At 43.0% G+C, this 21,906-nt stretch overlaps 1 protein-coding gene, 1 long non-coding RNA gene and 1 other non-coding gene across 7 annotated transcripts in view; 2 read left to right on the forward strand and 1 right to left on the reverse strand.

Moving 5' to 3' along the window:
• Positions 1-21,906, forward strand: part of LOC136639633 (uncharacterized) — a 30,036-nt gene that overhangs the window by 1,881 nt on the left and 6,249 nt on the right. Inside the window, exons 3-5 of one of the 4 annotated variants that reach the window (XR_010793708.1) lie at positions 2,511-2,644; positions 4,517-4,679; positions 9,992-10,193. This is a non-coding gene — a long non-coding RNA (uncharacterized lncRNA). Of the gene's footprint in view, positions 1-2,510; positions 2,645-4,516; positions 4,680-9,991; positions 10,194-21,906 lie in introns of those variants that run through there. The other 3 variants (XR_010793707.1, XR_010793706.1, XR_010793709.1) reach the window with 3 other exon arrangements.
• LOC136643409 (small nucleolar RNA SNORA13) lies at positions 1,221-1,349 on the forward strand. Its single transcript, XR_010794012.1, has one exon. It is a non-coding gene; the product is annotated as a small nucleolar RNA SNORA13 (small nucleolar RNA).
• Positions 9,219-21,906, reverse strand: part of EPB41L4A (erythrocyte membrane protein band 4.1 like 4A) — a 102,550-nt gene continuing 89,862 nt past the window's right edge. The window contains exons 18-22 of one of the 2 annotated variants that reach the window (XM_066613999.1): positions 19,565-19,612; positions 19,388-19,456; positions 14,124-14,234; positions 11,290-11,359; positions 9,219-9,914 (exon numbers count right to left, since the gene is read on the reverse strand). In XM_066613999.1, the coding sequence (XP_066470096.1) occupies positions 9,786-9,914; positions 11,290-11,359; positions 14,124-14,234; positions 19,388-19,456; positions 19,565-19,612 (427 nt within the window). In that variant the 3' untranslated portion in view covers positions 9,219-9,785. Of the gene's footprint in view, positions 9,915-11,277; positions 11,360-14,123; positions 14,235-19,387; positions 19,457-19,564; positions 19,613-21,906 lie in introns of both variants that reach the window. The other variant, XM_066613998.1, reaches the window with a different exon arrangement.

The raw sequence follows: 21,906 nt of genomic DNA on the forward strand, positions 1-21,906 counted from the left end.
TTAGTGTGAGTTTGACTGTGGGGAAAGACCTGGGAGGAACTGTAGGGAAAATGCTGTCTGAAGGACAGGGAACATAACAGCCCAGCTGGATCAGGCCATAGGCCCATCTAGTCCAGCTGCCTGTATCTCAGTGGCCCACCAAATGCCTACCTACCATGTGCTCTAGTGGAGCACACCAGATAACAAGAGACCTGCATCCTGGTGCCCTCCCTTGCATGTGACATAACCCATTTCTAAAATCAGGGGGTCGTACATACACATCATGTCTTGTTACCCATAATGGATTTTTCCTTCAGAAATTTGCCCAATCCCCTTTTAAAGGCATCTAGGCCAGATGCCATCATCATGTCCTGTGGCAAGGAGTTCCACAGACCAACCACACGCTGAGTAAATATTTTCTTTTGTCTGTTTAACTCTCCCAACACTCAATTTTAGTGGCTGTCCCCTGGCTCTGGTGTTATGTGAGATTGTAAAGAGCATCTCTCTATCCATAAGTAGCTACATTTATTTTGTGCTTGCAGTGAGAACAAGCTGAACTTGCTCTCTGAGCTTGAGTACCAGTGTTGTGCATTGAATACTACTATGAACGCTGAGCGTAATGGGCAACCTAGAAATCTTTTAACCTAAGTTGTAAAGGGGAGATATCTTGGTTATCTGCAAAGTCACATACTATGTTTTGGTTGCTTTTGAACTGAGTACCTTCCACTGAAGAATATGCTTGTCATTTGTGGGATAAAACTCTAAGAATTGTTGGGCATTGGTCATCTTAACTACAAACTAGATGGTAGCTTTGGACATGGGCAGTTAGAAATGAAGAATTTGACTGAAAACTTGAAATGGGAGTGCATGCAGCGGCCAAATAGGTTGCTTTGGTATGTAAGCTGCCCTGAGACAATTGGTGAGAAAATGAATGTGAAGTTCATAGGCAGACTGGCTGCCCTGGAAGGAGGCAGCAAAACTGACAACGCAAACAGTTGCCATCACCGCTTCCACTTGCTGGTGCCATTTTAAGCTGAATGGGACCCTTTGCCTTTCACAAACTGTACTGGAAGGAAGAGAGAATGGAAAGGCATGCTTCCCATTACTTCTGTAGTGCACTGATGTGTAAAAACAATACTGCAAGCTGCCTTGTGCATTACCCAGTGGGGGAGAGGAAAGACAAGATATAAACATTTAAATAAATACAATTCTGCAGTGACTCATTCTTTATTATGCAACTTTGCCTTTGTGTTGCCCATTCATTGCTTCCTTTAGTGAATGTGGTGTCAGAAAAGGCATATATGAACTCTAGCTGCCATGTGTCCAAGAGCTGGTTTATGTACCTTCTCTACATTTCAGCTAGAACATGACCTATGTAGATAAATGTGTGTTCCCTGCCTTTGACTGTGTAGAGTCAGACACGGAAATTGAGACCCAGTAATTCTAATCCAACTCCTTGCCCTAAAATGAGATATTCTATGTCTTCAGAATTAGCACCTGTAGCTTGTGTACAGTGCATAGATGAACCAGGAAGTGCTTTGGTTCTGTCTTGAAAACAACCAAGATTCCAGGGTCTTCATGGGCAGCTGGTTTAAGTGCTGCCTGCTGTCTGTTCCGAATGCGTTTGCTCTTCTCAGATTGGTGTCTGTCTTCTCAGATTGGTGTCAGATTGGTGTATTTGTCAACAGTAGCTCTTTAAGAGGCTAGTCTAAAACAGGTTTGTTTATTTTTCACATTTCTATAGTGCCCTTCCTCAAAGGAGTTCAGGGCAGTATACATAGATAGGTCCTTCATTCCTTTTGTCCTCACAGCAATCCTGTGAGGTAGGTTAGGTTGAGAGAGAGTGTGTGGCCCAAGGACACCCAGGAAGTTACTTGAAAATTAGTAATGACATACAGTGTCATTGCCAGGCACTCTGGAGGTGGTATCAGGCAGCCATGGAAGCACTCTGTACAGCAGTACCAAGAGGCAGAGGGAGCTTGTCAGGATGCAAGGCTGCTTTCATATCATTTGAGGGAGCCTTAGCTTGATCTGGTGGTACTCCTGTCTCTACCCTTATGTGATGGTAAAGCTGCAAATGTGAAATGCAGGATCAAATCCCTTCTTGACGGTGGAGCTTCAGGCTTTGCACTTTAACTTAAATTGCCTCACTGGATATTGCAAAGTTAAAACAGTACAGTGGGCGCTCCTTATCTGTGGGTTTGGTACACGTAGGTTTGACTTAATGTGGGTGCCAGCTGTCCTGAAGGGCTACACATGACCAACCGAACATGACTGGAAGTGCCTTCTGGTGGTGTCTGGAAGGTTTTCTGAGATGTGAGGAGACAGTGTATGGCCTGCCAAAGCCTTCTCACAGGCACTTGCAGATTTGATTATCTGTAGAAATCTGTATCTGTTGGGGGGCCCACTGTAGCTCTGCAATTTGGAGGAAAGGATACAAAGTCTAGTTTAGCTCTGAATACAACAGACGTTATCGTGGGGAGGTTGGAATCACATGCTTAATACTTTCTGGTTTTGTTTTTTTCTTGCAGACAAAACGAATTCAACTGAAAGACGGTCCTTTCTGTACTTTGATCTCTGTGTGATATTGAAGTTTACTTGGCCTCCAGTAAAGAAAAAGATTTGTGTGGCTACCTCATTTTGTTTGGCATCTACAGACAGCTAGGTAACAGTTCAATAATAGACATGTTAGACACTAGGAAGCAGATTTGTAATGCTATTTAATTCAACTATGCTTCAAAAAGGTATTTTTCCCAAAAAATTAAATAGATTATCATATTTTAAAGCCTGGAGTAAAAACTGCATGACTTTGCACTTGAGTCCTTAAGAACAGTAGGCTCTCCACCTAGCATGTTCCAAATGCCAGGAAGATGAGACCAAAACCACTGCTTATCTGTTCCTTTTAAAATTTGCACCTGCTACAACAGGATTCAAGCAGGCCCATCTTTGAAGATTGGTATGCTATCTTGTAGCTTGAATCTGGGATGGATTTCATAAGCTGTTGGTATAGGTAGAGAATCTACTGTTCAAAAGGAGAATTCAAAGCCTGCTGAGTACCTACAAAACTCTTGGGCATGGATAAAGTAGTAGAGCTTTGAATCCTGACTCAAGCTAGCATATTGAGAAGCTTGTCTTATCTCTGATCTGAGTCTGCTGGTGTTGAACTCACAATGGCAACCTTGTCAAGATCTCCATGGAAAATTGTATAATCTGTCTCCCCTCTCCCAAAACAATGCATTTGGTTTTGCTCTGATTCTCCTCCTTTATCTCATTAACAGCACCCAGTTGCTAATTCAGCCCCCATTTCTCCCCAAAAATGCATTAACTAATTTAAAATAAATTTGGCTGCAATCTTAACCTCACTTTCCTGGGAGTAAGACCCATTGAACACAATAGGACTTACTTCTGAGTAGACCAGGTTAGGATTTGCCCAAAGGCTTATTTTTTAAGTAAAAGTTCAAAATACAACAATTTCATGTTTGGCTATTTGATTATTTTAAAAAGTAAAAATTACTGTTAGGAGAACTGTGAATGCAATCCAGAGCATTCTTTGAGCGCTGCCCCAGGACTGTCACAAGTGCGCCATAAGACATGCCTGAGACCATGTGGGAGTTGAGACAGGCTGGTGCACTGAGACAGGCTGGTGCACAGATGTGCTGGCCAATGGAGGCCAGATCCAGCCAGTGTGGTGCAAGGATAAGTTTGCACCAACATGGGGAGGCCAATGCAGAGGGTTGGGGAGGACATTTTGGGGCAGGCAGCAAGCAGAATAGTGGGTGGGTTGGGCCCAGGAGGGAGGTGAGACCAGCCTGTGCCACTTAGGCTGGAAATTAGAGATGTGAAGGCCCAGAAAAATTCAGGGGAAAAAATGATTAATTGTTACTTCTGGATTTTTAAAAATTGTTTTGTGGAGGTTTTTTGTCTGTTCCACATAAACTAGTTCAGGAGATTGTTGCTCCATTTGTTACAATTACAAATATTAGTTAAAAAGTAAATTCTGTTTGTAATTGTTGGGATACACTATATTTTTAATATGCTAGTTGTGATAATTTTATGCCAAGTCACATTGTCCATAGTCATATTTTATGTTCCTAAAGTAACATAATGACTTTCAGTCTGGAAAAGGAAAAAAAGTGCTAATGTAGCATTTTTTCAACTTTTCCAAAAACTTGTTTTTTCCAAAAAAAAAAACTGGGTTTTTTCTGAGCTTTAAAAATTTCTAGAAATTTTACATCTCTAGGCTGGATCCTAACCCCACTCCTGAGCAGCCCAGCCTAACACCAGGCTGCTTGGATCTGTTCCAGTGGTGATGAGATGCTGACACTGTAAAGCCCATACTATTTACAGCTGCAAAAAAATAAAGTTCATGTGCATCTTGGTTGCTTTTGGATCTTTCAGCACAAAGCTAACAGGGTCGCCCAGAAAGTAATGCACCACATTTTTTTTCTCAGCCTACAGGAATGGTATGAATGCGAAACTTTAGATATACATTATTTGAATTTTCAGGAGTGTGCACACAAATTTTTGGTTTCTGCAGACAGATAGCGTAGCTGCAGCAGTGTTTCGAAATGGCTTCTGTAAGTGATGTACGTTACAAGCAGCGTGTCATTGAATTTCTCACTGCGGAGAAAGAAACTGTTGGGAACATTCACAAACGTTTGTGTACAGTTTATGGAGAATCTGCAGTCGACAGAAGTACGGTTAGTTGCTGGGCACAGAGGGTGAGGCCATTAGAAGGCGGTTCGGCAGAGCTCCAAGATTTGCAGAATCAGGCTGTGGAGGGTGGGAACATGGTAGCAGGCTCTGCCACCATATCCTAACCTCCTTCATGGCCTGGGCAGCCTGACATATGCCTCCTCATGTCTGCACCCACTCAAAAGTGGGCACAGATTCAAGAAGACCCATTGGCACCATGGCTACATTATCTGGGGTAAGGGTAATGCTCCCTTACCCTTAGGAGATGCCTGGCACTCATTGGATCTGGTGGTTGTCATTTGGGTGCCACTGGAGCCATGGGCACTGGGCAGTTTAAGATTGAGCTGTTAGTGGCTTAATTCCGAACCTAAGTTGTATCAAAGTTCTCTGTGTGAAGATACTTCTTCCCCCCTCCCATCAATTGTGCTGTGAAGGTCAAACTTCAGGGTTGCAGAGGCTGAATGGTTATGTAATTAATGATGCAGGGCTGTATGAAGCTACTATAAGAGAGAACCTGTGACAAGTCAAGTGTTTTTCCAGTATGCCACTTCTCATGTTGTCTCACATACCAGCATTATCTAAAATACTTGGGGCCTTGACAGTCAGAGTGGTCACTTTTTCACTTAGAGAAGCAGTTGCTGTGATCTGTTCTTGTAAGCACTTGCAACAACAGGTGCTGCTACTTTGCAAATCTTGATGGGGCTGCAGAACAGGGAGTAGTGACTGATTTTTAGCTTTGCTCAGAAGTTACTTCTTTGCCAAACCTAAAGTGACATGGCTGCAGCCCTTTGCCTACCAATGGATAACACTTCTCATATGATGGGTAGTATGTGTACACAGACCACTGGTTAAAAAACACTGCTGTAGATGGTTAAAGTTGCTCCCTAAAAAAGTGAGAACCAAATTGGTTCCCTAAGGAAGCAAGTTTAGGGAACTTGTTTCTTTGGGGAACATGAGAGACCCCCTTGCTCTAAGCCTGATACCTGTTGTCAAAATAGGCCTGGAGAGCTAAATTGATGTTCTGCACCAGGTGCAATGCACTCCTATCAGCAGTTCTTTTGGGGCGTTACGCAAAGCGTCCTTATTCAGAGAGACTGTGCCCCTGCCATAATAATGTGGTGGAGACAACTGCCCACATTATTCTGCAATGTCCAAATTATGATGATTTGCGATATAAATTTATTTCCCCGGTTTTTGGCACTGTAACGGGAATGCAGGTGGAGGAGCAGCTTGCCTTTCTGCTGTCTGATGTAAATCCTGATATATCGCTCAGGGTGGCCCGTTTCTGCCATGCTGCACAGTTGATAAGAAAGAAAATTGAGAGTATAAATTTATGATTTTATATATGTGTAAAGGGATGTTGGTTTTAATTTTGTGTATTTTGTTGGGTTGTTTTTTGACTAGCTGGTCGGATGACCATTAATAAAGTATCTATCTATGTTCTGCACCATCTCAACAAGGCTTTCCAGCTGGTCTCAGATTGAGGAAGAGTACTATGAAGCCAGCCTGTTTGATCACCCTTTTTCCAAGCTAAGGGAACCAGCACTGTCCAATCCCTAGAAGGTTAGGTGGAATCATTCAGCTTCTGGTAATATGCTGGTACCTAGGCCAGGATTGCTGGCAAAAGGAGAATTTTTCAGTCCATAGCTGTCAGAACAGAATGCATTAGTTAAAACTATCCCTTACCTAATTACATAACTATCATTTGAGGAATACCTCTGTCATAATGCCCTTTCTATATATACACTGCTCAAAACAATAAAGGGAACACTTAAACAACACAATGTCACTCCAAGTCAATCACACTTGTGTGAAATCAAACTGTCCACCTAGGAAGCCACACCGATTGACAATCAAGTTCACATGCTGTTGCACAAATGGAGTAGTCAACAGGTGGAAATCATAGGCGAGTAACAAGACACCCCCAATAAAGGAGTGGTTCTGCAGGTGGTGACCACAGACCACTTCGCAGTCCCTATGCTTTCTGGCTGACCTTTGAATGCTGGCGGTGCTGTCACTCTAGTGGCAGCATGAGGCGGAGTCTGCAACCCACACAAGTGGCTCAGGTAGTGCAGCTCATCCAGGATGGCACATCAATGTGAGCTGTGGCAAGAAGATTTGCTGTGTCTGTCAGTGTAGTGTCCAGAGCATGGAGGCGCTACCAGGAGACAGGCCAGTACACCAGGAGACGTGGAGGAGACCATAGGAGGGCAACAACTGAGCATCAAGACTGCTACCTCCGCCTTCGTGCCAGGAGGAGCAATGCCAGAGACCTGCAAAATGACCTCCAGCAGGCCACAAATGTGCATGTGTCTGCTCAAACGGTCAGAAACAGACTCTATGAGGGCCCGACGTCCACAGGTGGAGATTGTGCTGACAGCCCGACACCTTGCAGGACGTTTGGCATTTGCCAGAGAACACCAAGATTGGGAACCTTGCCACTGGCGTCCTGTGCTCTTCACAGATGAAAGCAGGTTCACATTGAGCACATGTGACAGATGTGACAGAGTCTGTAGACGGCAGGGAGAACGTTCCGCTGCCTGCAATATCCTCTAGCATGACCGGTTTGGCAGTGGGTCAGTAATGGTGTGGGGTGGCATTTCTTTGGGGGGCCGCACAGCCCTCCATGTGCTCGCCAGAGGTAGCCTGACTGCCATTAGGTACCGAGATGAGATCCTCAGACCCCTTGTGAGACCATATGCTGGCGTGGTTGGCCCTGGGTTCCTCCTAATGCAGGACAATGCTAGACCTCATGTGGCTGGAGTGTGTCAGCAGTTCCTGCAAGATGAAGGTATTGATGCTATGGACTGGCCCGCCCGTTCCCCAGACCTGAATCCAATGGAGCACCTCTGGGACATCATGTCTCGCTCCATCCACCAGCGCCACGTTGCACCACAGACTGTCCAGGAGTTGGCGGATGCTTTAGTCCAGGTCTGGGAGGCGATCCCTCAGGAGACTATCCGCCACCTTATCAGGAGCATGCCCAGGCGTTGTAGGGAGGTCATACAGGCACGTGGAGGCCACACGCACTACTGAGCCTAATTTTGACTTGCTTTATGGACATTACATCGAAGTTGGATCAGCCTGTAGTGTGTTTTTCCACTTCAATTTTGAGTATGACACCAAACCCAGACCTCCATGGGTTGATAAATGTGATTTCCATTGGTGATTGTTGTGTGATTTTGTTGTCAGCACATTCAACTATGTCAGGAACAAAGTATTTAATAGGCATATTTCGTTCATTCAGATCTCAGATGTGTTGTTTAAGTGTTCCCTTTATTGTTTTGAGCAGTGTATATCAAGTTTTGTTAACTCTTATGGCATGGCTGCTACACCAATACTTGCTCAGAGTAGTAAATACTTCCCTAGTAGTAAATACTTGACAAGGACTTGCATCCCTTTATATTCTTTCATCCAGCCCCCTTTTGTTCCCAGAGAGGAGAGTTAAATATGTGCTTTTCTCCAGAGCCAGTACTACCACAACAGTGGCCTAATGGTAGGTAATTTTTCCCAAAAGAACTAGCATTGTGAGACCATTTGGCAAGGCACCTCATTACTGCTGCAGTGGTAATGAGCTCAGTATTTCTGGCAATAGTATTTGACAACCTAACACCTTGGTCACTAGTGTGCAGCCAATAGGAGAGTTGTAAGATTCCAGCCTATTTACACATTGTTGCTTTAAAACTGGCTGCTCTGCAAATCTTTGTTCCTGGACTATCATTTGTATCATTCATAGCTTAATATCTATAGTAATACAAAGCTGCCTTATATAGTATAATGTCAGACTGTTGGTCCACTTAGCCTGTGGTTGGTAGGAGCTAGAGCCCACCTGAAACATAGGACCTACCTGCAAGAGCCCGGTGAGCAAAGTGCATGACCAATGGTTCCACTTCTTCACCCACATAGTGGTAGCCAGTTTTGTGCTGCTGCTATGTTCTGCGCCTTTCCTTCCAGGTCAATAGTAAGCAGAGGAAGAGTATGGTAATAGCACACATTCAAATTTTGATGGGGAGGGAAAGGAAAATGACAGCAACAACACTACCATGACCACTGATCTAGCCCATGATTGTCTATTCTGAGTGGTTCAGGGTCTCTGGCAGAGCTCTTTTCCATCAGCTGATAAAAATGTAGTAATGGAGCATGCAGAGGACTGAACCTGGGTTCTTCTACATGCAAAGCAAAGCATGTAGAAGAAATACATGCATGCAAAGCATGCCTCAGAGCTATGGCTTTTCCTTTGTATCCAAACAACTCAGGGCCCAATCCTATCCAATTTTCTAGTGCTATTTTCTAGTTTCACAATTTTCTAGTGTGCAGCTGTGCCAATGGGTCTTGTAGTGGGGCAGCAGTCATAGAGACCCCCTTATGGTATGAAAACATTTCTTCCCTTGCCTTGGGGCTGCATTGCAGCTGCACTGGTGCTGCAAAATTAGATAGAATTGAGCCCTCAGACAGTTGCATCACTCATATGAATTATACAGGGAAGTCTAAATTCCAGTACAACAGTTTACTGAAAATCAGATCACATATAAAATGACTGAAAAGCTTGTTGCTGTGTAACTGATAGTCTGTAACTTGTTATATCATGATCTTATGGACTCAACACTGCTAGAACAAGAACAGAGTATGTCATTGCTAGGCAAGTAAAGGCATATGAATTACAGTCCTCATTCTGGGCATAAGCTGGAAAAATTCATTCAAAAAGAACATTTACTATTGCACATTTGGCAAACGCATTGATTCTTGAACACGTAAATGGGTAGTTCCATGCTTGGAATCATGTAATTCTTGAGTTATCTAGAGCATAATCAGTCCATTATTTCAGTCCATCCATACTAGTTTGGAATGATATGATCTCTCCATAAGTACCCCTTGGATGTTAACTGGACTTTTTTGTTCAACGCTCAAAGTAGGAATGCTGAGGGGAGGGAAATGAAGCAGTCTCCTCCAGAATAATCAGGCTCAAGTTCAACATTTTCTTAGGAAAAGTCATTTCATAGATGAAATCTCTAGGCCAAAGGAAACATCTTTCTAGCTAAAGTGTATTTGGGCTTCTGTACCACTTGTAAAATAAAGCAGCAGCATTCACTTGTAGTCCTCCATCATGGGAATCAAGTCTCTAGCTTGAGCCGAGATGCTTGTACAATTTTTACTGTCTTTGTGCTGTGCTTTCCATCCAGGTTGTTAAGGGACGCCTGTGACATATCTTCTATCAGGCTGTCTTTGGACCCATTTCGCCTCTAAAGAGAACAAATTACTGAATTAAATACTTCACAATATAGAACCGAATAGGAACTAACTTGCTTTTAATGTTCAGGTCCCAATCCTACAAAAGGATTCACTACTTCCAGTATAAACAGATGAATTTGCTGAGATTGATGGGAACAAATGATTGATCTAACAACTGGACACACTCTGCAAGGGAAGCTCTGTTATTTCTTACCATGTATGTAAATCTTAGGAATAATAGTGCATTGCCAGAATATGTATAAAATAAAATAAAAATTTTGTTACATTCAGCCAGATGAAGTTATGTGAACTTTTTTGCTTTAGTGAGTAAAAGCCCAATCCTAACTGGGCTACCTGCAGCACAATACAGTGGCACCAAAACAACTGCTGCTGTATCCTGTGCAGGCAGCCAGAGGTCTCCTCGAGGTAAGGGAACATTTGGAGCCATACCAGCTCAATCTTTCCTCCTCCATTGTTCCTGGGCCTGAACTGCCCTTCTCCCTGCCCTGAATCGCCCATCCCTCCACCTGGCTTTGGTCTTATTTTGGTTGGCAGGTGCTGCTCTGATGCCAGCAGAGGCCTGCACACTGGCCCCTGTGCGGTCACAACATGCTTTATAGCATGTTTGCATCTGCACATGTGCCCGTCCTCTCAACGGGAGTCTGTTTGGGATTGAGCTGAGAATTGGCATGGCCCCGGGGTAGTGCGGTGCAAAGCAATACACTTATTTCAAGAGTAGCAAGATGATAGCAGTAAAGCTTGGAAATTAGATAGCTCACTTATTATGGAGTTAAATATTCAGGCATTTTAAAATTTGGCAGGATCATCTCTCTGACACTGGGCCAGGGGAAAAAGGAATTTACATTTAAAATTTGAATATATTTACATAAACAAATATATTAAAGATGAACTGAAGATTATATTAATGATTGAAGGTCTTGCAGTAGCTCAAGGCCTATAAAAGGCCTTGCACAAAGCAAGGCTGACCTTTCCTTTGCTACCGCTGCTGCATCACAGATGTGAAACAGCAAGCAGTGGAGGGAGCCCTCATTCCACAGCTCACCCAAGAGGTCAAACAATTGCCTCACCCTGAGAGCAGTTGCGCTGGGCCAGTGTGGGCTCCAGCAAGTCTCCGGAAGGCCAGAGGCTCATTGGAAACTGAGGGCTCTGTGAGGGCTGCTTTGGGATTCCTCAAGGGCCGCAAGTGGCCCCAGGGCTAGGGTTTGGGCACCCTTGTTTTAGTTGATTGATCATACTGATTATTTGGTTAAACACACAGCCCTCACATCAATGTGATTCACATTGATCACACTTGATTCACAACCACACCATTTTCTGACATAAGAACAAAATTAAAACAATTCCATTACCAACCTGTTGTGATACTGTCATGGTACTGCACTGAGCATCTGAAGAGCGGGTTACAGGTAACGGCGGTACCAGATCTGTTTTTGAACTGAAAGACAAAACAAGCTGCAAAATGTATACAATAAAAAGAGGTTCTTTCTAGGGCTTGAGATTTCTATATGAGCAGATCCTTCCAATGATGCTTTTATCAACAGTTAGTTCCAAATATTTGCACAGTTCCATTCTTTCTAGGTGATGAAAGCATATACAGGCAATTTACATGGACTGTGAGCCCTTTGGAGACATGGAACCATTTATTGATAGAGGCATTTGCTTCCAGTAAGTAAGACAGGATTACAGCCTAACAGCCCAATCCCATCCACACTTTCCTGGGAGTAAGCCTCATTGATTAATGGGACGTACTTCTGAGTAGACATGCATAGGATTGGGCTGTAAGTCTTACTAAACACAATGGGCTTACTTCGGAGTAAAATAACACTCTTCAAACACCTCTATTGATTTATTTTACTGTGATTTATTTTGCTATGCTTTGTGAACTACTGTACGGGATAGCAGTATAATAATAATAATGATAGTAGTAATACATGCTTTTGAAATACTGTAGTGCAATTTGAAAATACCAGAAGTCTAATTTACATGCACAATTCTTGAAATAATGCAGCCAATCCACTCCAGAAGATAGAAAGCCATAGCTGAGGCATTTGCCAGCTTTGTTTAGCACTACCAAAGCTGCACTGAAATGCAATTAGTTAACTAGTAAAGAAGAGAAAGCAACCCTGTTATATGCTGGCAGCTTCCTGTGGGTGGGTGGGGGTTCTCTTCTAAAGTCAAAAGATAAAAAAAGAGAAAGAAAATATGTTCACAGAGCTACTGCTTGCTGCTTTAATTGCTGCTTTCTCAGACATCAACATCTGTAGGCTTTCTCTCCCACTCCTAGTAATCTCCCTCCTCAACCCTCCCCCTTTGCCATCTTGCCCAGTCATCAACACAAGTGTTAAGTGACTTTTCCCTTATCTGTACCATTTACATAGGTTCCTATGGCAAAAATATTCTTTTAATTTACATGTTTTTAATAGACATGGTTTTAGGGAATGTAATGCCCTTGTAAATCGTGAGTTGCCTGTACAACAAAACGGAAGCTCCCAAGATTAATTATAAGTTTTGGTATATAGCAGTAGCTTAGATAGGTTTCAATTTAGTGGAAACTGCAGCTTATGCTGGGAGCTTTAATTCTTACACTTCGGCACGTTTCCACTACATTCAAAAGGCAAACTACATATTAAATTAAATGCGTATTTTGTGTTTCTTTGAACTTAAATAGTGGTTGTGTATATGAGAGATGTGTATATGAGAGATGGATTGAGACCTCAGTGAATGGGGAGATTTAACCCTTTCTCTTCCCACAATGGTCCCAATGAAAATCCCTACCACCATTGCTAGTTTTGGGAAGGAAGCAAAAAAAATTTAAAAATAGAGAGTCAAACTGACCATAACTCAGGATCATTTTCTGCATTAGATGGTCAAGAAAATACATACATTCACTTAGCAAGAAAGCCTGGATATGTTAGAAAGCTAGAAGTTAGTAGCAATCCAGCCTTTTTTGAAATATACCCATGAATAAACTTCCAGTAGGGCTTTTGAGTTCTAGGACAATCTTTTGTGTGAATCTATTTTCTAAATATAGAATGAATGTAGTTTTAGAAGGCAGATACGTTGCAGAAGGAAGTAGGTATAATTATACACCTATGTGGCAGCTTCTTTCTACAAGTACAATTTATGTAAGTAAACAGCAGCACAACCTGCAATAAGGCTCTTTGTATACCTTCTCATTAATGAAGTGAAGTCAACATTAAGCAGAACATGCTAAGCAACAAACCCTAGTTAATCATGTAAATCTGCATTTAAGGTCAGCAGGATCCCAATCCAGATCGGGATTGCACTTTGGGAGGAAGGAGATTTAACACTTTGTCTCTGCAACGGTGAAAATCCAGACCAGGGGAATTGGCTACAATTTGCCATGGCTACAATTTGCCATGGAAAGGACGTTCCCATATGTGCCAATGAAAATTTCCTCCCAGAAAGAATAGCTGCAGGGGGCTCAGAATTACTGCAGCAATAGAACAGCATACAAGGGGACTGTGTGTTCTTTGTTCATCAGCACACACTTTAAGGTAGAAGCAAATCTTATGTTGTCAGTGCCCATGTATTCTTATACAACATTTTTATGCCCTAAAGATAGCTGGAGCAGCTTAAAGTATAGATTAGAAGTTAAAAGTATAGCGTTCTCTTCAGATACTTGTTCTCATGTTTAAGAAGGGTTTCTATTCAATATTCTTACTTTTCCATGATAAGGAATGCTGTAACTCCCAGGAAATAAACATATAAAATGATAATTTGGGGAGGCTGGGTGTAGCTGTGCAAAAGTGATTCAAAATTTCACAGTTGGTTCATATGACTACTTCTCCATCAATCAGTTTCACAAATTCCTGAAGAAGGTGGAGATTATTGTTTCATATCCTGTACTGCCTTTCCCTCTAACAAGATAGCATGTCTTTTATAGAGGTTTTGTGCTTCTAAAAATACATGGTGGTCCAACATCCTGTAAGTTATGGTGCAGATTCTCCTTTAGTCACAACTAAGGAGAATGGAGGAGGTAAGAAAGGGCAAGGTGCAACTCACAGACCTTTAACACCCAGCTATTTCCTGAAGAATCAGCCACCCTATATTTTTACAAGACGTTGCACAACCATCTTATTAAATGGTAGTTTCACCTCATCTGTGGCCCTTGGGGGTTGTGCAGTGTTTCTTTGTCAGAAAACCATTCACAATGAGTGACCAAATATTTAACATACTTCACTTCTGACAGAACAGATCTCTCTCCATCAGAACACTGGGAACGTCGATACTGGCGATAGCTTCGAGGAGAATGGGAGTGTCTAATGCGAATGGGGTCACCTTGAGTCCTAATGGGGAAATAAAATTAAAGGAGCTGGTTAGAATCACTAATGGCCCAACCCATCAGCCTTTTGTGATAGCAGAACAAGCATTCTGCTGTTGCAAAAGTCCCAGTGATAGCATGAAGAACATGCGGCTGCTGAGCCAAGTCCAACCTGCTGTTGCAAAGCGGCTGTGGCTCTGGATGCATGCCACCACAGACTCTGGGCTCCACCACCTGTGGTACATTGCAGCAAGGGCATGTCATGGGCAGGGAGGGAAGCAGATGGAGTGTTTCGAGATGGGGAAAGGGGAAGGAAGGGAGCCAATGAGGGGAAGTTAGGATTGATCCAGGCGGCAGTAACTTGTGCCAGGATCCTCTCATCTTTAAGGACAAACTCAATATGGATCTTACAGATTATTCTCTTACCCTCAGGTCTCTCCTGTAAAATGGGAGTAATATTACTGAGCTAACTTTCAGGGATGTTGTGAGGATTACTGACATACTCTAGGTATCCTATTCACTAAGGGCGCAATCCTAACTTGTGCTAAACAGGCAAACCAGGAGGCTTGCGCTGTATCCAGCGCAGGATTGTGGCCAGAAGCTGCTTAGCCAGAGGCAAGGGGAAACTTTTCCCCTTACCGCTGGGTAAGGGCTGCTGGCGCCTATGGATTTTCTCGGACTTGCACCACCTCTTGAGCACCACCATCGCCCTCCCTCCCCCAGCCCAGGAACACCTCCCACCCTCTCCCTCCCCACCAACCCGATGCCTACCTGTCACCCTTGCATCGGTTCATCTGGGAGGAAACCAGCATGGATGTCTCCGTCGGCCTCTGCAGGCCAGCGCTTCTGGGAGCGCCAGCCTGGCTTCCTCCCATGGAGGTGCAAACGTGCTTTACAGCACGTTTGCGACCCTCCCAGGCCAGTCCAAGGGACTTGGGCTGACCTAACGTCAGGTTAGGATTGAGCCCTAAGTTTTATTACTAAAAGCAGTTCTTAGTTTCCACCTGAGTGTCTCAGAACATTTGGAACACAAGGAACAGACAAGGTATTCAATCTATGTTAGGGAAGTCTGCAATTAAGTATTAATGTCTGACATGGCTAATATAATGCCTGTTATGTATGTGTGTGTGCATTGGAAAAGGAGTTTAATAATATTTTTACATCAAAGCCTGCTGAATTTCACCACTGTCCTTTACTCTTGTTCAGCAATGCAGGAAATCACTTTATGATGCAAAATGAGATTCCACTCCTGTCAGAAGCACTAGCTTGCATCACTAGTCAGCATCCCAGATGGCCAGTTATCAAAAAGAAATGGAAGCTTGATCTGAAAAGAGCAACTCTGCTTTGGCAACTTAAGGTGACCTGTCCTTCCTCAGGACAGGTCAAGCAGATCAACCAAGCATGTTAGATTATCAGAGTAAGAGTAAATTGGAAAAAGGGAGTTTATGAGAAAAAGGGGGCTTGGCTATTTGTTCCAAAGCCACTCCTAGATTTTCACCAGTATTCAATGCAGCAAACTGAATAGAGAGTAGGAAATGTCACTGAGATCTAAAGAAGACAGTATGATGACAGATTTAAAAATATGGATCAATCCCCATCACATATAAATGAAGGTGGGTGTTCAATGTAGGCAGTAAAGGGATTTCTGGATAAATAGTATGGAGAGCCAGGGTGGTGTAGTGGTTTGGGAGGTGGACTTAGACCGGGATGATCCAGGTTCTAACCCCCCCTTGGCCACAAAGCTTCCTGGGTGACCTTGGGCCAGTCACTTTCTCTTAGCTTCACCTATCTCACAGGGTTGTTGTGAGGACAAGAAGGAGGAGAGGAGCAGCTGTGTAAAACCACCCTGAGCTCTTCGAAGGAAGGGCGGTATAAAAATGTGAAATAAATAAATTAATAATTCTCTCTGCCTTCTCCTACTTATAGTCTATCTTCCTACAGTCTGTCCCATAAGGAGATGGTCTCCATGCAGGGCTTACTTCTGGTATTGGATCATAACTGTGGAAAAAGATCACTTTGGGGGACTGACTGTGCTAGGTACATCCCCAAGTTGAGGGGCTTCTGCACATTCCTTTTACATTAGAGTTTAAATTGGTTTTCTACATGTTGGTAAGGATCTTCTCTAGTAGGTGTTATCTCATGGATCTGTTGTTGTCATGTCTGACTTGACCTTGATTTAGATTGAATCTCTGAAAAGATAAAAGCACACATATTTTGTTCTAGTCAGAGTTTCGATGGAAAAAAACAAAACTAGACATTACTTTAATCATGTTGCTAAGGGCCAGGCTGAAAGCAGAAAGTAGAACAGAAGTGGTCCTTTTAAACCCCCAACAGCCATAGGGGGCAGATTCAGTGCAGAAGCATAATGTGCCATGAGAGGGGGATTCATGCTTTCCCCCTCCACCATTTTTGCAGTGGCAATTTGCCTCCAAAACATCTTTTTTTTCACACATCACCACAGGTTGCATTAGTTGATTTTTACCATGTACAGAAAAGCCCCTGTATCTGTGGATCTGGTATCGCAGATTCAGAGTCCAATCCTGTGGTCCGCGGCACGGCTGCGTGCTGTGGGCCACAGTTGCAAACATGCCATAAGGAGCTAGCCCAGTGCCAGCTGGAGCTAGGTTAGCGCACAGCGGTCGCCTGGGTTCTGCAGCTCGGCAGTCTCCCGGACCACCGGGCTGCAGAACGGGAGGCGTTCCAGGGAGGGGGGAGGCGTGTCAGGTGGAGGGGGAGTGGCGGACATGAGTTCCACAGGATCCAGAGTGCTCATGGAGGGCTGTACGCCCTACACGAGTGCCTTTACTTTAGCGCCTATCTTTTGGTCGGAGCTAAAGAGAGTAGCCCCATTGCTGGGCTGCTTCCCTTACTCGGGGGAAGGGGACGAATGTGCCCTTCTCCCAAGGTGCCTCCTGCGATAGCATAGGAGGTGCAGGATCCAGTGGCAGCCCTCCACGGAGCCACCGAGCCTGGGCACTGCAGGCAGCTCAGGATTGGGCTGTCCGTTATCTGCAGAGCTGGGGGTCTACATGACCCCCTGCATGTTCATTCCATTGCCTTACTTTTTGTGTAGTCATGCTAGAAGTGTGGGTGTTTCTTACTTTAAACTTGCTTAAACAAAACAGTGCAACATGCAGGCAAACAGCCTGCATGCTAGAGGATGACTAATAGGAAGCAGGACAGTTCCTGCTCTCTGTTAGTCTCTCTGTAGTATGCAGGCTGGTTGTCTGCACATCATGTTGCTTTGTTTATGCAAGTTTAAAATGAGAAGCACCCGCATTTCCAGCATGACTACACAAAAAATATGGTAATGTAATGGCATGGGGGTGCTATTTTTATAGTGTTCCCTGTATCCATGGTTTCCTTTTCCATGGAGGGGGCGGAATGGAACCCCCACAGATATGGGGCCCACCTGTATTCAATTAGTGAAAAAAGTATTAAAACCCAACTTATAGTAGGCTAAGCTGCAGTGGCAAGTCAGGCCCCCACAGCCTGGGGGGGGGGGGTATTAAAACAACTACTTTTTATTATTTGTTTATTACAGATACAGGGCAGAGAAATGGGCTAGACTTAGGGATGGGTCTACATGGGTTACACATCAGGGTATTGGCCATGGAATACAACATGCATTCTTTAAAATAAACAAAAAACTGGAAAAAACATTTTCGATGCAAATATTACCACATCTATCATTATAATATTTACTAATTTATCTAAACCAGGGGTGTAGGCCCTATAAAAGGCCTTGCACAAAGCAAGGCCAGCCTTTCCTTCACTGCCACTGCTGCATCACAGACATGAAGCAACAAGCAGTGGAGGGAGCCCTTGTCCCACAGCTCACACGAGAGGTTGAACAGTCGCCCTCATGCTAAGAGCAGTTGTGCCAAGCCAGTGCGGGTTCCAGCAAGTCTCTGGAGGGCCAGAGTCTCATTAGAGACTGAGGGCTCCCTGCGGGCTGGATTGGGAGTCCTCAAGGGCCGCAAGTGGCCCCTGGGCTGGGGTTTGGGCACCCCTACTCTAAAGTTATCTATCCAGTCATAAAAAGGCTTCCAAAATCTTCTTATTCTACCTGGATCTTTGTCTTTCATTCTTTCTGTTAATACATCCATTTCTGCTATTTCATAAATCTTATCTATTAATTTTTCTCTAATTGGAACTTCTATAGATTTCCACATTTGCGCATATAATATTCTTGCAGCTGTACTAATATGTACAATAAGTTATTTCTTGTGGTGTTATTTAATTTCTGATGTCACATTTAAGAGGAATATTTCCAGTTTGAATGGTATTACACAATTCAATATCGCTTGTAAGATTTTATGTATTGTTTTCCAATATTTCTTTGCTTTTTCGATGTCCACCACATATGATAAAAAGTTTCCTCGATCTTTTTACATTTCCAACACTTGTTTAATAAACCTGAATACATTTTTGCTATTTTCTCTGGAGTCAAATGCCACCTATATAAAACAACCACTTCTGATCTACTTCCTGCTTTAAATCTTGTCTCTAAGAGATGGGTTTAAAACAGCGGTCTCCAAATTGGAGACTGCTGCATCTAGAAAATCCCTTCCCCAGCACGAACCCAGCTCACCAATGGATGCCAGGGAGCATCCACTTTGCACTGCAGATCACCCCCAAACATTGCACTGGCCAGTCACATTCTTCCAGAAATCAGGATGCAAAACCTGCTGGATGACTGAACCTAAAAGCAGCTAGCCATTCCGATATTTGGGAACGATCTGGAGTGCGAAGAGGAGGCTCCCCAGTGGAACACTAAGTTCTGTTCACCCCGGGGGATGGATTCCGACGGGCACCGGATCTGGTACGCAGGTCATAGTTTTGTACTTGCTGGTTTACAGTAATGTCGAGACTGGCCTTTCTAAATTAAGCATACTGCAAGCATGTCCCACAGAAGCCTGATGAAATTAACTGGAGCTGAGCAATCCACTTTCATTTCTGTGATGTCTGAAGATATTTACAGTTTGGTTATACCCTTAATTAAAGTAAAAAGGTCCTCTGCTCTCTCCACTCTTGCGCAAACCTTTGCAATGAACATCTTCATAAAAGAAGTATAGCAGGTGTCGTGCAAAACAGATTGTATACAGAAAGGAACAAATGAAAGAAATGTGCAGATTTTATACAGGAACAAGCACATTCTCTAGTGAATAAACTCACTCTATTTTGGTATATGGAATCTCTCTTAATTGCTCCTCAGACAGGCCAGATGGGTCCACAAGTTCCTTCCTGAAAGAGATTAGATGAAAGCAGAGAGATGTGACATGTGTTTAAAAAAAAAAATAGATTTATACTATACTGTAGTAACAGCTTACCCCTGCCATAAGTCATACTTACTGAATGTGTTTCCATAATTCTTCCTTTGCTTGTACATCTGGACTTCTCCTACAAATGCCAACAGAAAGACATCATGTGCATAACCTTGGGCAAACACAAATTCGTAAAATTGCATCAACACAAAATATTGCTTTAACCCCTTAACATTTCAACAGAGGAATAGTTTTACACATCCATATCATGGAAATGTTGTCTTTTGACTAAGGAATTCTGAGCTGAATCACAATTTGTCTTCCTCTAGCCTTCAGTAATGTTGCACATAAAAAGACACAAGATTTTTTTTTAATGAAAAGCTCAGCCAAGGAAGAATCATTTCAGCTTTCTGCTTTTTGCCCACAAATGAGCAAGCTGAAAAACCAAATGCATTTAAAACAGAAACATTTTCTGTTCATATTTGGTCACCTAATATATCAAATTTTCCTTAGAAGAACAAAGGAACACCAAGCATCCATCTTGGTAGTGTACAAATGCTGCTTTTGAGAAAGACTACCCAATAAAAAATTGGTCTATAGTTCTCTTCCTTTTCTCCCACAGCTGTCAAGGCCAGAGATTCTTTTAATGGTGTTTTTATGTTTTTGTCTTTCACCCTTTCCCCCCATTCTTTTTGCTCATTCTTTTTCCCCTCCCAAGTGCCTTAGTGCTTTTGCCTCCCTAAGGCAGAAGCCTAGTCCATTAGTTAGTATGGAAAGGGGGCTAGGGGGAGGATTTTAATAGCATCTTTCAGTCTTTAATGCTGAGCTGTTTTCTTCTTTCATTAAGTCCCAATTCACACAAAGCAGCAGCTGTGAACTTTGCCCTTATCCTGAGGGACTGGCATCCCCTTCTGAATCTCTGTAATAATCAGGCACCAGGGAATGCAAAAGCAATCCATGATTCTCCAGGAAGACTGAGTGAATTGCTTTGATAATGCTTATGTCTCAGATACCATGGCAAAGGAAAGCCCCAAGGTCAGTATGCTTAGCTCCATGTTTGCAGCATGTTCATAAACCATGTTATCCAATAGATTAGGCTACATTAGTACTTTATGAAAAATGGAACTGAGATTCACAATAAGCCTGTTTATTTCCAGCAGACATATATGTCCTGACTTCTGAGGCTAAGCAACAAAACAGGCCAGGTAAAAAAGCACTTTGACTTTTCGTTATTTAGGATAATAAATATAAATTAGGAATAGAAGTCTCACATCTTTCATCTAAAATTCAGTGGCCAAGGGCCCAGTCCTATCCAATTTTCTAGCACTGGTGCAGCTGCAATGCAGCCCTGAGGTAAGGGCACAAATGTTCCCATACCTTTTAGAGGCCTCTGTGACTACCCGCCCCCAGCACAGGAAGCAGTGCATACCCCATTGACACAACAGCACCAGCACTAGAAAACTGGAAAGGATTGGGCCCTTAGTTGTGAAAGTTGTATGTATAGCTGAACTCACTAAATATGAAGAAAATGTAGGCTACATTGTCTACGTCCCTTATTATTATTATTATTATTATTATTATTATTATTATTATTATTATATACTGCTTTTCAACAAAGCAGTTCATGGAGCAGTTTACATATTGCAAAATAAATGAAAAGATGGTTCATCTGGGGGCTCACAATTTAGAAAGAAAAAGATGCAAAAATATACCAGCCACTAGAAAAGACACAAGCTGGGGTGAAGAAAGATAGTTGCTCCCTCTCCCTTTATTAAATATAAAAGGAGCCCTACTTTAAAAAAAATGTTTTTGTCCACTTAGCAGGGTCACATCTGGAAAAATGCTCCCACCATCCAAGCACATCCAACCCCAAACTGTTAGGAAATACTTGAAAACAACGACCTGTGAATTATGTGAAACTAACATGGATTCTAAGTCCTTTTTTGACTTTCATCACTGAAATCTTTCCAGACTCACCATCTCCACTGCTTTGGACTATGGATTCAAACATGCACCCTGCAAGTGCAGATTACATAGTGCAGAGTGGTTTCCTTAACCCATTTCTGCCTAGCCCACAGGTGTACACCTTTTGTCCCTGTTGCGTATATGCAAAGTTGGGCAGAAATGGTTTAAAGGTCCTTTTGTCAAGCTGTAGTTGTATGGACCACATGCTGACATGTCCTGACAAACTTGTATCAAGCAAAGGTCCTCTGACACCTAGAAACATGCTTGTTGTTCCCCAGAGCCTCAGATATGGCTCTACTTAAAAGATGCCTCTTTTCACACTTAGAGCTCAATTCTATGCATGTCTACTCATAGGTAAGCCCCATTAGTCCATGGTAAGTGAGGATAGGATTGCTGCCTTAGTGGTCTTTTTATAACATTAGCTGGAAATGTGTTTAGTCTTTTCATTTTATGATAAAATCTTAT

The sequence above is a fragment of the Tiliqua scincoides genome, chromosome 2, assembly GCF_035046505.1.
Source record: "Tiliqua scincoides isolate rTilSci1 chromosome 2, rTilSci1.hap2, whole genome shotgun sequence".
In the NCBI taxonomy this organism is placed as follows: domain Eukaryota; kingdom Metazoa; phylum Chordata; class Lepidosauria; order Squamata; family Scincidae; genus Tiliqua; species Tiliqua scincoides.